This window comes from Quercus suber, unplaced genomic scaffold (genome assembly GCF_002906115.3).
Source record: "Quercus suber isolate HL8 unplaced genomic scaffold, Cork oak 2.0 scaffold_179, whole genome shotgun sequence".
Lineage (NCBI taxonomy): Eukaryota > Viridiplantae > Streptophyta > Magnoliopsida > Fagales > Fagaceae > Quercus > Quercus suber.
The window spans coordinates 197,401-213,769 of record NW_027069638.1 but is presented as its reverse complement, the minus strand read 5'-3'; the positions used below and the strand labels follow the sequence as shown (position 1 = coordinate 213,769).

The 16,369-nt window shown below is 35.9% G+C and overlaps 2 protein-coding genes and 1 long non-coding RNA gene across 3 annotated transcripts; 1 reads left to right on the top strand and 2 right to left on the bottom strand.

Annotated features, from left to right (window-relative positions):
• Positions 1–5,352: 5,352 nt before the first annotated feature.
• On the bottom strand, positions 5,353–8,129 carry LOC111991801 (uncharacterized protein At1g66480). The gene is made up of 2 exons (XM_024023613.2): positions 7,404–8,129; positions 5,353–5,600 (listed from the first exon to the last, which is right to left on the bottom strand). Exons 1-2 carry the CDS (start codon positions 8,034–8,036, stop codon positions 5,529–5,531), a joined length of 705 nt encoding a protein of 234 aa, XP_023879381.1. The 5' UTR covers positions 8,037–8,129; the 3' UTR covers positions 5,353–5,528.
• A 3,069-nt stretch (positions 8,130–11,198) lies between these two features.
• Positions 11,199–15,107, bottom strand: LOC111991794 (U-box domain-containing protein 11). The gene is made up of 4 exons (XM_024023601.2): positions 14,502–15,107; positions 13,256–13,372; positions 12,637–13,086; positions 11,199–12,512 (listed from the first exon to the last, which is right to left on the bottom strand). The coding sequence occupies exons 1-4, from the start codon at positions 14,823–14,825 to the stop codon at positions 11,442–11,444; spliced, it is 1,962 nt and encodes a 653-aa protein (XP_023879369.1). The 5' UTR covers positions 14,826–15,107; the 3' UTR covers positions 11,199–11,441.
• Positions 14,751–15,566, top strand: LOC136069600 (uncharacterized). Its single transcript, XR_010630817.1, has 2 exons — positions 14,751–14,865; positions 15,326–15,566. It is a non-coding gene; the product is annotated as an uncharacterized LOC136069600 (long non-coding RNA).
• Positions 15,567–16,369: the final 803 nt, after the last annotated feature.

Here is a 16,369-nt window from a genome sequence, read left to right as displayed (position 1 = left end):
TGCTTTTGTGTCTCAAAATTGCTCTCCCATTAATTGTTTATCATATGAAAACTAACACATTATTGTGAATTTTCCTTTAACATCTGTTTGGTGCATACTCTCTATGCCATTTCCTGCAACTAATTAAATGTTCGCCTTCCGTCCTTGCCGTGAGTTGTTGATGTTGTATTAAAATTAAGGTGGATGTCCTGATTGCAGTTTGATATCAATAGCCAATGAGAAAGTTAATCCAAAATGCTTAATAATCCATGAATTGATATAGTAGCCAAGGTAGGTACAATGTTAAATTCTTTCAACTCACGGGTTTGGTTTATAACTTTATATAAATAAGTAGATCAGTTCCAAACAATATTGTGGTACTCACATGAGACTGTTGTGTTGCACTGTAATTTCATACTCTGCACTCGTACATGGATTAGGTCTCACGTGAGACTCATGTTGCCATCACATCGTGGTAACATGAATCATAATGGAAGTTACTTCAAATGCATGGTATAGCCTTTAGGTGTTTTTTTTTGGGGGGGGGGGGGGGGGGGGGTTGGGGGGTTTGTGATAAATATGGGGATCTGGCTCTGAATCTAACCTCTGATCATATGACCATTGGTTTAACGTATATTATTAAAACTTTGCCAAGTATCCCAAAGTACTGCAACAACAATTCCCCTCTCTTGGCACATTATAGAGGATTACATAAAATACACCATCTGATTCACTTTATGAGTTTATTAGATTTAAAACCTACTATTGATTCTAGTTAACACTTAATTTTATTTCAGTATTTTTGCCAACTTTATAGGTTGTGAGGTTAACTTTATATCGTGTTCTTCTTTTTTTCTTATTTATCCAAAATTTATTAAGTGAGACATAGTAATTTTAACCTTAACAAACATTGAACGGTGTTTATTAACATTTGACTATATATAATGATAATAATAATAAACCCAAAAAAAAAGAGAAAGTATAGAGTCAACTAAAAATAATATAAATATGGTAGTTTGATTGTGTTGTACATTTACGAATATGAAATAATAAATGAGGCGGCTAGTCATGCTTTTAGTAAATTTGAAATAAAAGCAGAGAGAGAGAGAGAGAGAGAGAGAGAGAGAGAATTAGGGAACAAGGTCTCCTCCTTTTTGCTCACACTTAGGCAACTTTGTCGATGTTTCCTCCTTTTTTAGCTTTCCTTTGTTCAAAGTTGAAAGTTGAAACAGCCCCGAATCCAAAAAGGGCACCAGCAAATCAGGAACTCCATTCCATGCATGCACATGTCCTGGACTCTCTTACATATATCTAAAGTATTAATCATGCATACCAAGAGAAAGAGATCAGAGATATGAAGTTTCTGTCAATGTTCTTTGTACTAAATCTTTTTACACGTGCCAAAGTCATCTGGAAGGTTTCTTCACATGACTTGTTTGCTTTATAGCGGAAATCTTTGCGCTGAAATATTTTACACTTTCGTTGAATCAATTGTCAGTTATTTGCCTTATTCCTAAAACTAAGAGCCCCCAGAAAATAACAGAGTTCCGACCAATCAGTTTATGCAATGTGATATACAAGATTTTGTCGAAGGTTCTTGCAAACCGACTGAAGAAAATTCTGCCTGAAGTTATAAGTGAAGAGCAAAGCGCATTTGTTCCGGGAAGGCTAATAACTGACAACGTTGTGGTTGCCTTTGAAACAATGCACACCATTGACCAACGAAGAAAGGGTAAGGAGGGCCTAATGGCTATAAAGCTAGATATGAGCAAGGCTTATGACCGGGTGGAGTGGCCTTACTTGGAGGCTATAATGCAGAGATTGGGGTTCAAGGATAAATGGATCTCACTGATTATGATGTGTGTGAAGACGGTATCCTATTCAGTTCTAATTAATGGGGAACCTAGAGGCTCTATCACCCCTTCAAGGGGGCTGCGACAAGGGGACCCTATTTCTCCATATCTTTTTCTTCTTTGCACTGAAGGTTTATCAGCAATGATAAAAAGGAAGGAAAGACTTGGTAGTCTGAGGGGTGTAGCGGTTAAGAAAGGAGCTCCAAGAATATCTCATCTTTTCTTTGCGGATGATAGTCTGATTTTCTGTAGAGCTACGACTGGGGATTGTGCACAAATTGCAGAGGTGCTTTCCACATATGAGAAGGAATCAGGGCAAAAGTTGAATAAAGAGAAGACTTCACTTTTCTTCAGCAAAAATACAAGTTCGGATGTTCAGGAAATGGCTAAGGAAACTTTTGGTGCACAGATTATCCAACAACATGAGAAGTATCTTGGGTTGCCCCCCTGATGGGACGTAGTAAAAAGAAAGCTTTTAACCGGATAAAGGATCAAGTGAGTCGAAAAATTGCTGGTTGGAAAGGAAAACTGTTGTCCAATGCAGGGAGAGAAATCCTAATAAAGGCAGTAGCGCAAGCGACGCCCACGTATACGATGAGCTGTTTTAAACTACCGGACTCGCTTTGCTCAGATTTGAACTCGTTGATGGGCAGATTCTGGTGGGGTCAGAAGGCAAACGAAAGAAAGCTAGCTTGGGTGTCGTGGGAAAAGCTTTGTTCCCCAAAGATTGAGGGTGGGATGGGTTTTAGGGACTTGAAGGCTTTCAATTTGGCGTTGTTGGCAAAACAGGGATGGCGAATTTTGAAAAACCCGGATTCCTTAGTTCATAAAGTTTTCAAAGCGAAGTATTTCGCGGCGACTACTTTTATGGAGGCTCAAATGGGGAGAAGACCATCATACATTTGGAGAAGTATCATTTCAGCAAGGGAGGTTATTAAAAGGGGGTCTAGATGGGTGGTTGGCAATGGGAGGAAGGTGCATATTTGGAATGACGGCTGGATTCCAGTGGCTGACACGTATAAGGTAATAAGCCCAAAAGTCCAGATTAGAGGTGGTGAGGAAATGGTGTCGGCACTGATTGATGAGGTGAGCAGAGAGTGGAATTCTGATCTCATTAGAAACTCATTCCTTCCTCATGAAGCGGATGTGATTCTCGGAATCCCGTTAAGTCCCATGGCCCCGGAAGACTCACAGGTATGGTCAAAAACACCCAATGGGATCTTCACGGTGAACAGTGCGTACAAAGTTGCCTACAAGATGCTGAAGGAAGCTAACCCGGTGAATCATAGTGCTGGATGCTCAGACAATTCCAGAATGCAAGCTTTATGGAAGGCGATTTGGAATTTAAAGTGTCAAAGTAAAATTAAGCACTTTGTGTGGAGAGCATGTAGGAACATCCTACCTACCAAAGTCAGCCTAAAGCAGCGAAAGATCATTACAGATGATAAGTGTGACATTTGCGGCGAAAGGGAGTCCACAGGACACATTCTTTGGAACTGTGTTACAGCAAAGGACACCTGGGAGGAACTGAAAATTCGGCATGCCTTTTTGATCCCTCCTTTAGAGGCATTTGTTGATGTGTTTTGGTGGCTGCGTGAGCATTCTAGTACTAGTGATTGGGAGGTATTTGCTACGGCGGCGTGGAGTCTCTGGAATAATAGGAATGTCATCAGACATGGCGGACAAGGAAAACAGGGGAGAGTGATAGCGCTTGAAGCTCGAAGATATATGGTGGAATTTCGAGTCCACATGCCTTGTACACTGCCTAAAACCGTGCTGTCCCCACAGAGATGGTCTCCGCCTCCTCCCAACTGGTATAAGGTTAATGTGGACGGGGCGGTCTTCAAAGAGCAAGGGAGCATAGGTGTGGGAGTGGTTATTAGAAATGCTCAAGGTGAGGTAATGGGGGCGATGAGCAAGAAAATTAGCAGACCTATGGGAGCTATTGAGGCTGAAGCAAAGGCAATGGAGGTTGGTATTTTGTTTGCTTGGGACTTGGGTCTAAAGAATATTATAGCTGAAGGGGACTCGCTGGCAGTTGTTCAAGCTCTAAAGGGTAAGATCACCCCTGCAATCTCTATCCAAAAGGTAACTGAAGGGCTCGTGGTGGCTTAAGAAGTTTGACAACTGGAAGATTTTGCACACGAGACGAAGCAGCAATATAGCTGCACACTCAATGGCTAAAGAAGCCAAATCAGTTTTAGAAAGTGTAATATGGGTGGAGGACTCTCCCCCTTTTATTGCGGACCAGCTTATGGTTGATGTAATGTCAATGGACATTTGTCCTAGTTATTGAATGAAGTTTATGTGTTGCTATCAAAAAAAAAAAAAATTGCTGCATCCTATAGTATACATTAGATTATTTTATTTTTGATAATAAACATTATTAGACAATTAGTCATGTTTAAAAGTACCATCTTCATGAACAGAGGATTTTTATTAATTAAGCCCCCTTTTTTTATATACATATTTTACATAGCCTAATGGGTTTGAAAGCACCACTTTTTTCTTTCATCCCATCATCATCAACAAATAAAGGAGTGAGGATTTGGATCCAGGTTATCATCTTGGCAATTGCATTAAGTCAGATTGCCATCATTTTCATCATATATATATATATAATGAAAATACGAGTAACTTTATTCAGATGAAGATAAATTCAATACATTATGAGCCAAAGCAGACTAAAGAAATATCGGATTTTCCTCTACTCAAGTTACATAAGAATATAAATTCTTAGCATATTAAGCTAAATATGTGTTGGTTTATTTCTTAATCGCTTTACATGCAACACTTGCACCGAGCGAAAATCTTGTAACTTAAAACACATGCTTGAAACAATGTTGCTAATACCAACTGGAGGAGTACTCAGATCTCTCAAAGCATCACATACTACAAGAGAATCACATTCAAAATGAGCAACCCTTGTGCTAACATCCCAAGAAAAATCTATTAAAAATATAAAAGCAAGGATCATGTTGTTGTAACCTAAGTTTGTGCCATATATCACTCTCATCTCATTTGAAAGAAAATTGAAATATTAGTATATATTTTGCTTTCCACCTTAACAATACAAAATAATAATTCATTGTCATATGCAAATAAGATAATTGTATTTATTTTCTTATATTAATTATCTATAAGTGGTATACTAATTATTTATTTAAAATAAATTTAAATTGTTATTTTTCTGAAATTAAAAAAAAAAAAAATTGGTTGTTGATTCTCTGGAGAGCCCAACACCATGTGGCATGTGGTGTAGCTTTGATCTCACACTAGGCTTGGAAGCCCAATGCCTAAGTCTAGGCCTAGTCGGGTAAAACCCACACACAAAAAAGCGCCCCGAATAAAATTTAGGTTCCTATGTATTTTAGTGCTTCATTCCTTTAGACATCGTGTCCTCTAATGCTCTTAATGCAAATGGTTTCCAATTAAAAGATGCAATTTGTTAAGCGTTTTCCTTTATTTATTTTCCAATTAAGATGCAATATATATCTCCTCAATAAGTAGATTATGTATGTATCACTATAAGCTTTTATTTAGCATTCAACAACTTCTTTGTTACATGTACAAAAGTAACACACATGACACTGAGTATTGGTTGGTTAGAGGGTAGAGAGTGCATAATGGTCCAGAGTCTAGATTGTGTGTTCTCTGCCTCATTTCATATGTCCATCTAGGTTATTTGATCATCTGCTAAGAAGCTTGAACAGCTATTTGAATCTCTGCTTCAGTCATTGGCATGAAACTCACTCGCTTCTGCAATTTCTAGCATCAAAAAAAAAAAAAAAAGTTAGTTATTCTGCCGAATAAAATACTGAGAACTTTGTGCACTAGATACGATAAACTTCATGTGTAGCTATATATACATGCATGAATTTTATTAGTAATCCATTTTAGAAATTTTTTTATTGAAAAATGAAAAAAAAATATCTAATTAATTTAACTTTTGACAACTACTTTAATTTTTCATAAATTTTTTTCTACATTTGATAATTAAATATATGTTATAAGAGTCGATGAGACCCTATATACATATCAATTCATACCATACCGAGAAAGTCCATAAAAACCGAATTTTGCATTGATTTTGTCAAACATCCCTTTTGTTTTGCACTTGTTGTGGGCCCAAGTGAAATTTCACTTAGTCAACAACAAAAAATAAACATGCAATCGCATTCACATCAGGTTTTGAGTCATAAAAAAGAAAGGATAAAAAAGAAACTGAAAACTTGTACTAAATTCAATTTTGGATATATATAGTCAAGCCGTCTAGTTTCTTTTTTTGAATGGTCAGCCTGCTTTATCAGGTGTTCAAAAGACAAGCATTGAGCCCATGCCCACGTAAATAAAGGTAAGACTTAGCCCTGCCCATGTTTCTTATTTTTCGGGCCGGATACAAATTCAATGAACATATGCTTCTATAGTAGGAAGCTCATTTAATTAGCTCCTTTATTCTACTAACCGACAAAGAAAATGTCAAACATGCAGTTACAACTCAATTCGAACACCCAAAGAAAGTACTATTTTTTTAATGGAATAGGGGTAAAAGGTCATGGGGATACTCTGCTTTCAAACTTGAAAGTCTAAAATAGCTAAAGAGCACGTGTACTGTGTGTGTGAAACCAACAAATATTTAGAAACTAAACTTTTTTTAAAAAAATAATAATAATAATGCTAGGACAACTTTTCTCTCATAATTGTTGATATATTAGGTTATCGACATTTTTCTTCATGAATCTACCATTGAAAATCACAACAGATCATGTTAACAGTTGAAAAAAAGTATATATTGTCATTAGACTTTTTTTTTTTTTTTTTTTAAATTGAGATTTTTTCAAGTAGTAAACTCGTATTAGAACTTGCACTTTAAGAACTATAAACTACTATATGTGAGCTTTCAGTTTCCAATGGTAAAAGTTTGTGAGCTACTACTTGCCGTTTGGCTAAATAATATTACGTACCCTGAGTAGTAGACACATGGAATTGGATCTTAACTTGAACAAAATTATGGATATAATTTAACCTATATATATGGCTTAAATTATTACCCTTTGCTGAAAAATAATAATCAAGGAGTAGCTCACAAAATACATGAAACCACGTATTGATAAGGAACGCACAACAAAGAATATAATCATTTGCTGGTCCACAACCACGTGATGGTCAATTTTAGGTTTACCGACTTCGCAATGGACCACCGCTCAAAATGTTGTTCAACCCACACAAACCCAAACACACAAAGCCAAAGAGTCAAATTCAATCATTAATGCATTCTCATTCTCATTTTGTGTAAACTCTATTATAGTTCTAGTTAAGTAAGATGCATATACTGCAAAAATGATTACACGTATATAAGATGCATATGATGCATAAGATACCTTTTTCTTTTAGTATGTGAACTAATAATTATTTTATAAATTATGATTCATGCATATTTTCTCTCGTGTGAACTCTACAATTATATACATAAAACATATATATAGTAAGAAAATAATAATATATGCATATATCGGATTCTTCCGGTGAACATGATATAAAAATTGAATCAGTATCTTAGAGAAAGCATACCTCACGCCCCTTGATGCCCTCGCTAACTCTTCCAAGATTATGGTCACCCTTCCAATGCACTTGTTGGTCCAAGGCCATGCCCTCATGTGCAATTTCATGCCCACCATTATTGTTGCCAGTGTTAGCCCTGCAAAGATCCATAATCTTCTCTGCTACCTCAGCCTTGTCTCTGCCCTCTTTCATCAATTTCTCAACTTCTGCCCTTGGAAGCCTCATTTTGACACGAAGTGCACCCCCATGTTGTGACCCTTCTTTGTTGTAACACTCCTCCGGCAAAATGCTTGTTGGTTTCATTATAGTAAGGTCAGAAACTGACCTCCTAGACAGCATTAGGCTCTCAAGTCTGTCTTTGGCACTCATGTTTATCCCCGACCGAACCCTTCTTGGAACATTCTCTTTTGGAGCATTTGGCAACTCTACTAGGAAATAGAGCCTCTTTGGCTGCAACTCTTGGTGTGGCTCTAAAGCCTTTGCTCTGACGCCAAAATGCTTTACAGCTTCAGATTCTAACAAAACATGACCTGGGTAGTCCTTAACTACCGCCCCAGCTTTAACTGGTGTCTTCAACTTCAATGTCTCACCGTTTATTTTCATCACCTTTGCACTCTTCTTAGCTCCCAAACTATTCCCCATTTTTGGTTTTTTCCTTTTCTCTCTTCTCTCTCTCACTAACCAAGTTGGGATTTTGATCCCTCTTTTGAGTACAAAGTGAACAATAAAGCAGCTCTTCGTGGTTTAAAAATTATGGCGGTTGGTGTGAAGGATAAGGACGTTGTTTCATGGGTTGTTATTGGTTATGATCTTTGGTCAATAAAAGAAGGCAAATTTTGAAAATTAGTCTACCTTTTGACAAAATAACATATACGTAGGCTTTCACTTTCATTGGTATTAATTAAAAAACAAAAGGGCGCCTATTCGAACTCGTTGATTCTTGTCCTCACTATGGTGTTTTCAACAACCACATCTCTCAAATGTTCATAGGACAAATTGAACCCTGAAAACTAGCCCCGTGATATGTGGGGGTTTGAAAGATGATTACCTAATCATATTTGTTTCATTCTTCAATAACATAATTGATTCACGGAGATCACGGCGTGGATTCACACAATCTTTGTTAATATTCCTACTAATACATGTGAAATTTGACTTAACTCATGGTGCTTATTGGAAGATCAATTTTTTTACGTGAAATTATATGTATCTTTTCACATGAAAACTACGTAAAGTAATATGTTTGTGACTTTTAACACAGGTAAAGTATTGTTTATCAATTGTCATGTTGATCCAATATTGGTGGGACTAACTTACTAAGCTCTAGTCTATAACGTAATAGTTTTTGAAGAATAAACTTAGCTCTAGTCTATAACGTAATAGTTTTTGAAGAATAATCAAACACCAAGTCTAAAATGATGGTCCGCTCATCAAATTCGAAGCTGCCAAAGTTTTCTAACATTATCTTGGACGAAAATTGAAACTCAACTGACCGAGAAAAGTAGTTTGTTCTGTTCATCAATTTGTGACTATTGTTATTAATCTATCTATCATACATATATTGTTGTGGTACAAAGACTTAAATCCAGAGTGTCAAAGAATTTGACAAAAATTAAGAAAACTTTTACACACAGACCAAAACATTATCAGAAATTTTCGCTTCAATAACACCCAGCTGTATTTTGGGTTCAACACCAGCTGTTTGTACTTAATTTGTACTCATGATTACCCATATTTCCTGGCAAACACCTTTGTACTTTCCAAATTTTTGGCATCTTTAACAGGGTTGAAACAAATTAATATGACCATGCTGGAGAATTTAAGTTCAAATTCTTTTTTCCCACTTCTTGTAACTTGTAAAAGCCCAAAAGAAGAAAAATGCAAACCAACTGAATTTTGAGCTACGAATTTGAAAATTAGAAGGGCACAATTAAAGGGCAATTTAAAAAAGGCAAATTGAAAATTAAAAGGCACGATTAGAGAGCATTTCAAAAAAAAAAAAAAAAAAAAAAAAATTGATGCAAATTGCAGGTAAAGTACAGTCAAAAGCATAAAAATTGAGCCAAACGTTACAAACAACACAAGAGGAAGATAAAAAAAAGAAGGAAAAGGCCCACTTTATTAGTCTTATATGCCTTCATTTCACCAACAGGTTATGACAGCATTGTCAATTGATACCTTATCCTCATAGAATTTTGGCAGCCATCCAACCAATTCTTAGAGCTCGTCTAATCACAACTAGAAAAAGTGTTTCAGATTTCTTAAGTGTTTTTCAGCAAACAAATAAAATAAAATTTAAATTATAACTTTTAGAAAGGAAAAAAAGTTTTACAATCTATTTTTCAATCTTTATAAATCCAAAATTTTAAATTTGTATCTATATATTGCACATTTAAAATGTTAAAGAGGTTTTCAATTAAAAGTTCATATCACAAAAGCTCTACAATTAAAGCTTTACAACTAAACTTCTACTTTCCACAACAATGCCAAACATACACTAAAGTTTGTTTGGAATAACTTAAGTTTATTGGTTTATTTGACTTGAAACATAAATCATAGAGGAACAAATTTACCTTAAAGATATGAAACTTTTAAAAACTGTGTAAATTGGCTAAATTTTTAAGCCAGTTTATTAAGTTAAACATTTTCTTGAAATGTAAACTATAAGTTTTTTTTTTTTTTTTTTTGCTACTATAATTATTTTTAGATTTAAATTGCTCATAATTATATTATTTTTATCGCTTTATGTTTATTGCTTTATGATTTGGCGTGTTGCTATTTGTGGTTTATAATATTAATATTGTGGATTACATAATTGAGTTAATTCATAATTAATTAATAAACCCACCGCATAATTAATATTGGGATCTAAATAGGACTCAACACTTTCCATTATCTTATCTTTAATTGAAGTGACTAACCTTTGAACTTAATTCATTATCTCCTTATCTTTTATTGGTCTGTCACTCATATACCTTACACCCTCTTGTCTACTACACTTATTTTAAGAGTACAATGTGTCGTGGACCTCACATTTTGCACTTGACGTCAAAAGGTGCATAAAGAAAAAGGGAAAAAAGAAAAGAAAGAAGAAATCAAGAAATTGTTTTTTCCTTCATTATCCTACTCCCCAAAACTAAAAATAAACAGTTGGCAGAATCCACTTTTCATTTATTAAAATAGCTATTAAGGGCTGAAAATGTAGCTCGATTGGACTAACACAAAGTAATAGCAATCTCAGCCATTGAGATTATGCTTTAAAGCTCACCAACCAGGAGGCAATTATTTTAATAGGAACATAATTTGGTTTATGCAGCAAAAGTGCTTAAAGTCTGTTTAGATACTCTTTATTGCTGAAAACTGAAAACACTGTAGTACAATAATTTTTAAATGTATGAATAGTACCGTGAAATCCAGTTTTAATGAAAATTTTGTTGAATTAGATAACTTGTGAATTTCGTGAACAGTGCACAGTACCCACTGACAAAAACACAGAGGCCTGAAATGAACCCTCTCTTAATGACTTTAAGGGCTGCACTCTTTGATACCGTTCATCTTTAGAATGCTAATCAAAAACAGTGCAGCCAATTGTCATCAAATTTTTTATATACAAAGATGAAGCCTTGGATATCTCTTGCATATATGAATCTAATCTATAGGTCCCTTTCATTTCAGATTGCTTTTGCAAAATCATTTCCTTAATGGCTTATGTAGCAGAATCATTTGTGTTTTCTACTGTTGACCATTGCACATCCTAAGTAACAGCTTTTCAATCACAACAAAAGATCAAACATGAAACTGCAATTGCCAGTGAAGAATTTTGCGATAAACATTATATCAAATGAATTTTTACACACTTTAGTACAGAAGGAATGAACTTTCTACACGCTCATACAAGAGGTAATAAATATTAAATAAGTAGAAGCAATGAGAAAGTCATTAATATCTCAAGCTCCGATTCTCAGTTGTCACGCCTGAAATTCATTGTCAAATAATTGGAAGCAATGGAATAAATAAAAAAATTCCCCTTTATTACAATTACACCTGTTAGAGCTGTTGTAACTTTCGAAGATGCTCCAACAATGAAGTGGCCTTCCGTTTGGCCCTCTCTGTGCCGCTTTTAGCAAGCTCTGTCAAGGGTATGACAGCACCAAGCCTACTTATGCAGGCAAGATTGTCAGAATCTCTCTTGCACAAAGCAAGTAAAATTGCAGCCGCGTTTTCTTTATTGCGAGGTAGTCCAGTTCTCAAAAGGTCTATCAAGACAGGAATAGTACTAGCCTTTACAATAGCAACCTTTGCTTCATGGTGGCTAGCAAGAACTGACATTATAGTTAGAGCTTCATCAACCATACAATTGCTCGGATCTGTAAGCATCTTCAATAAAGCTGAGATGATCCCTGCCCTAACAGCTCTACCCTTGTTTCCCTGATAAATGCACAAATTGAACAGCGCTGTTGCAGCATCTTTCTTCCCTCTAGTGCTTCCATCTTGGAGCAATACCACCAAAGCTGGGATTGCACCTGATGCACCTATTATTATTTTGTTCTCATCTCCAAGTGACAAGCTAAAAAGGGTTGCTGCTGCATTCTCTCTTGCTTCCATGCTTCCATTTCTGAGGACTTGGACAATTGAAGGGATAGCTCCAGCAAGCATTATGAGTCCCTTGTTGTTTTCATATATAGAGAGGTTGAGAATGGATGTAACTGCATTTTCCTGTGTTAACACGTCTTCTGAGGTTAAAAGGTTGACCAGAATTGGAATGCCTCCAGATTCTGCAATTAGTATTCTGTTATCTGTGCTTCTTTTAGATAGTGATCGGATTTCAGCTGCAGCCGTTCTATGCTCCTCAACAGACCGGCTAGAGAGCTTGCGGACAAGAGCTCGAATGGCTGCTATGTCCCCACTAACATCACGAAATGATCCGTCACTCTTTTTTATTTTCCCATTTGTTAGTCCTGTTGGCTGCTCAATATTATGCTTAGCACACCACTGAGCAATTAGACTTCTCAGAGCATAATTTGGAGTGAGTGTAAAATTTTCCAGCTTTTGCTGAGTTTTTGGACATGTTGCATTCCCAGAGTCTATCCATCTCTGTATGAAAGATCTCTCATATGTCTGAACAATTAAGAGAGAGATATATCAGAAGGCAGGGTATATGAAAGAGAACAGAGTTCCATAATTTCAAGAAAATCTCTTTTAAAAGAACATATGTCAAAATATAATTTTAAGTGTAATATACCTGCCCTGTGGCCACAATAACTGGATCCCTCATGAGTTCCAAGGATATAGGGCAAAGAAAATCATCAGGAATTGCAATAGGATCAAGCTTCTTGATTTCATCTAAACTCTTGTTGGGTGAATTGTCTTGTCCATCAGCATCAATGTCAATTACTATACAGGCTTCGGAATGATCAGAAGCGTTTCCGAGCCTTTTCGATTTATAACTTATTATATTTACACCATGGCTTTTTGAACCATTACTTTCTGGAACAGCACCCATCTTCAATGAGGCTTCAGGGTCAATACTACCATTATTCTGAATATGGAGACTTCTAATCAACCTATTGCCCAATTGCCCCTGATCAATTTCTTCATTCAGCAGCTGGGTTAAGGCACGAGATAACATTTTTGAATTCAAGGACCCATATCTTTCTGTGGCTCTTCTCAATTGTGATCTCACCAACTCCACCTACAACAACAACAAAGCCTTAGTCTCAAAATTTTTGGTCAGCTATGGATCCTCGATAGATTAGTCAGGGTCGGCTATACGCACTCATTTCTGCCATTCTAGTAAAAGAAAAACTATTAAGTACAAGTCCAGTTGATATGAAAAGCACCATAGATTTATCAACTCCTACCTGTTCTTGAACTTCCTCCGAGATGTCAAAATGATCATATGGAATGCTGCTCAATGCTTTCTCCAATTTCCATGTCACAGATTGAAATAGGGAGGCAATTCTCCTGGTAGTTCCATCCTTAAATCAAGATATAGCAAATTTCAGAGAGGTACCTATACATTCTTTTAAGGATGCACATGACAACAACAGAGTCTTAGCAAGAATAAGGATGCAACTCAAACAATTTGCGTCTAAATAAAAAGTACACTACATAGAATTAGCTACAAATAGACTTTCTGTTGAATGAGTTTTTATTTTATTTATTTATATGAACTGTTGGATTATATCATCTCCTTATACTCTTCATGCATGTAAAATATCAAGATGATTAGAGATTAATAACAATTTCACGTGAGTATTTTTGAAATTACATGCAAAAGATTCAAAATTTCCGATTTGTATAAAATTTGGCATGCCCATTAAGCACAAATAATAGATCCACCTAGTTTATGTGCTTTGTTGGGTTGACTCAAATCCAGCTAATGACGTCCAATCAATCAATCAATAAATCGCTAGCAAGAAATTTCCTGGTATCCAATTCAAACATTGACAATTTGAAGATTCTGAAAATCTCTATTGAAAACACTAGGAAATGCCAGTTGACTTGGCAACAATGTTTTATCATAGAGTTTTTAAAAAAAAAAAAAAAAAAAAAAGTTTCAAATTCTCTCTTAACGTATTCACTGTTCTTCAAATTATAACTATTTCAAACCAATAGTGATGTTGATTATTCTTTATCATCAACAAATCCAAACAAATCAATTTAGAATAAGAAACTGTGCAATCAAATCTCAACTTTGCTATCAATCTAGTTACTATCACACTCCAACAAAAAAAAAAAAGTTACTATCACACTAGATCGTACGGAAAAATCACATTGTCACTATCACCCAAAAAAAAAAACTATAGCATAGATCTAAATTTCCAAAAAAATAAAAGCAAGCAAATTCCATGACAATTCACACAAACGCTACGTTTGTTTGCCGCGGAAATGCAGGAAACGATCAAAGCAGAACAAAAATCGAGAACGCGAGATTCAAAAAAAAAAAAACTCAAGTCTCAAACTCAACTCTACTGCTTTAATGCGTCAAGTATAACCATTATCGGAGCTTGAAATTTTCTTTTTTCTTTCTCTCTCGCTTTCCGAGCAACCAAACAGGCACTACATACAAACACATGCACACACAAAGAATAACATGAAACTCACGGAAGAGCTCTTGGAGCGGAAGTTCCCGGCGAGAGACAAAAGCCGCTTAGCAGCTCGGAGAGCCACAACCAGATCGGACGACCACGACTCCGACTCCACATCCACGTCATCAGAAGTCGCCGCCGACGCCGCATCATCCACAGGCCGAGCACGAAACTCTCTGATCTCCTCAAGCAAATGCGCGAGCAGCGAAATCCTCCGCACCAGATCCGTACAGTCCTTCCTAAACGACACGCCGTCTTTGGCTCCGCCAACGGCAATGCCGGCCGCAGTAACTTCCCCGACGAGCTCAAGCACCAGTAAAACTTCGCCGGTAACATCCATCTCGTCACGTGCCACTCACGTGACCCCCCCACCCGAATCAGTCAGTCCCTCCCTAACTTTTCTCTGTGTGTCTCTGATGATAATAATAATAATAATACATTTGCATTTGGTTTTTGTTATCTATTAAAAAGGCTAATATGCGTTTTGATTTGATTTTTATTTATTAAAAAGAGTGTGAGTTGGGAAAGCGAGAATCTCGGGGGATAAAATAGAGGCAGAGGAAGTTGAAGAAAGAAACAAGAAAATACAGTTGGATTTGGAATCCAATGAATTGTATTACAGCTCAACTAAATTCCCTCCGCGCTTTTACACTTCTTACTTTACAGCATTGCTATATTATATTATAGGAATATTTTTATTTTTGATAAAATAATAATTTTTACAACGGTGCTACTTTTCCAACCATGCCAGCCTGTGAACTGTGATGGCCCATATATATAATCTATTATTATTATTATTATTATTTTTTCTCTACTGAAGGGTGGTTTGTGACCAATCAGGTTATGCCGCGTAAGACTTTGGAGCTTAGTTTTGAGGATCAACGATTGGGTCAGTGAATCGTGTGTGTTTGTAGATGGGTTTGGGTTTCTGCTTCTGCGTGGCAACTTTTGATTGGGAATGTATGTGCAGGGTTCATGACTTGTATGTTGTATCGAACCAGAAGTGGCAATTTCCTTTTTGGCTTATTTTACTAGCTAGTTGTAATGAATGACTTCAACGGGGACATTCTATTATTATTTTTATCAGGAGATCTACCAACATAACTTTACGACTTTTTTTATTTAACGATACAGCTTGCGTCCAATGTAATAATGCAATGATACGTTGAAATTCGAACACGTATTTAGTTCGAACGCGTGTTTGTGTTCAAATTTCAATATGTCTAGTGCACGGGTACACTAGACATAAGTTTAGCCCTTCCTATAATTGTGATGCGATCAATTGTGAGCGATGAAGAATAAATGATAGGTTTAAGTGAAATTCATAAGTAGCTACTCACAATCACCATATCAAAGTTGTACAAAAGCTGAGATACTAGAAGAACAGTAGTATTGTTATTGTTCTTGATGATATTTTTGACATAAGCAATATACTATTGCAAAAAATGTCAAGAGCTTTATAACTTAATTCTAGTGCGCTCAATTGTAAGTGATGAAAAAAAAATGGTGAGTTCATGTAAAAGTAGTAGGCAGTGACTCGCAATTAAGGGTGGCAAAATTTGACATGACCCACGAATCTGACATGATTAACCAATTTATAAACAGGTCATGGGTTAAGGCTAAATGAGTTCGAGTCATATTCAAGTCAACATGGCTAACCTTTTTAATAAATAGTTTGTGTTCAACATGCGAATCCGTTTAACTCGTTTGGCCCATTTAGCTTATAAAGGTATTAGCATTTATTATTATTATTATTTTGTTATTATTATTAGTTTATGGCTGTAATTATATGTTTATTACTATATTTTGGTTGTAATTGAATTTTAATTTTAGATATATGAGAATTGATAACATGTTAATTAGGTCATGTATGACCTATTAATC

Bases quoted from the DNA above. Each gene is read 5' to 3' on its own strand.
- LOC111991794 (XM_024023601.2), bottom strand. From the start codon at position 14,825: ATGGATGTTACCGGCGAAGTTTTACTGGTGCTTGAGCTCGTCGGGGAA. The intron at 13,373-14,501 runs GTGAGTTTCATG...TCTTGATTTAAG, and splicing joins TCCGCTCCAAGAGCTCTTCC to GATGGAACTACCAGGAGAAT. The intron at 13,087-13,255 runs GTAGGAGTTGAT...TTGTTGTTGTAG, and splicing joins CGGAGGAAGTTCAAGAACAG to GTGGAGTTGGTGAGATCACA.
- LOC111991801 (XM_024023613.2), bottom strand. From the start codon at position 8,036: ATGGGGAATAGTTTGGGAGCTAAGAAGAGTGCAAAGGTGATGAAAATA. The intron at 5,601-7,403 runs GTATGCTTTCTC...TTTTGATGCTAG, and splicing joins AGGGCATCAAGGGGCGTGAG to AAATTGCAGAAGCGAGTGAG.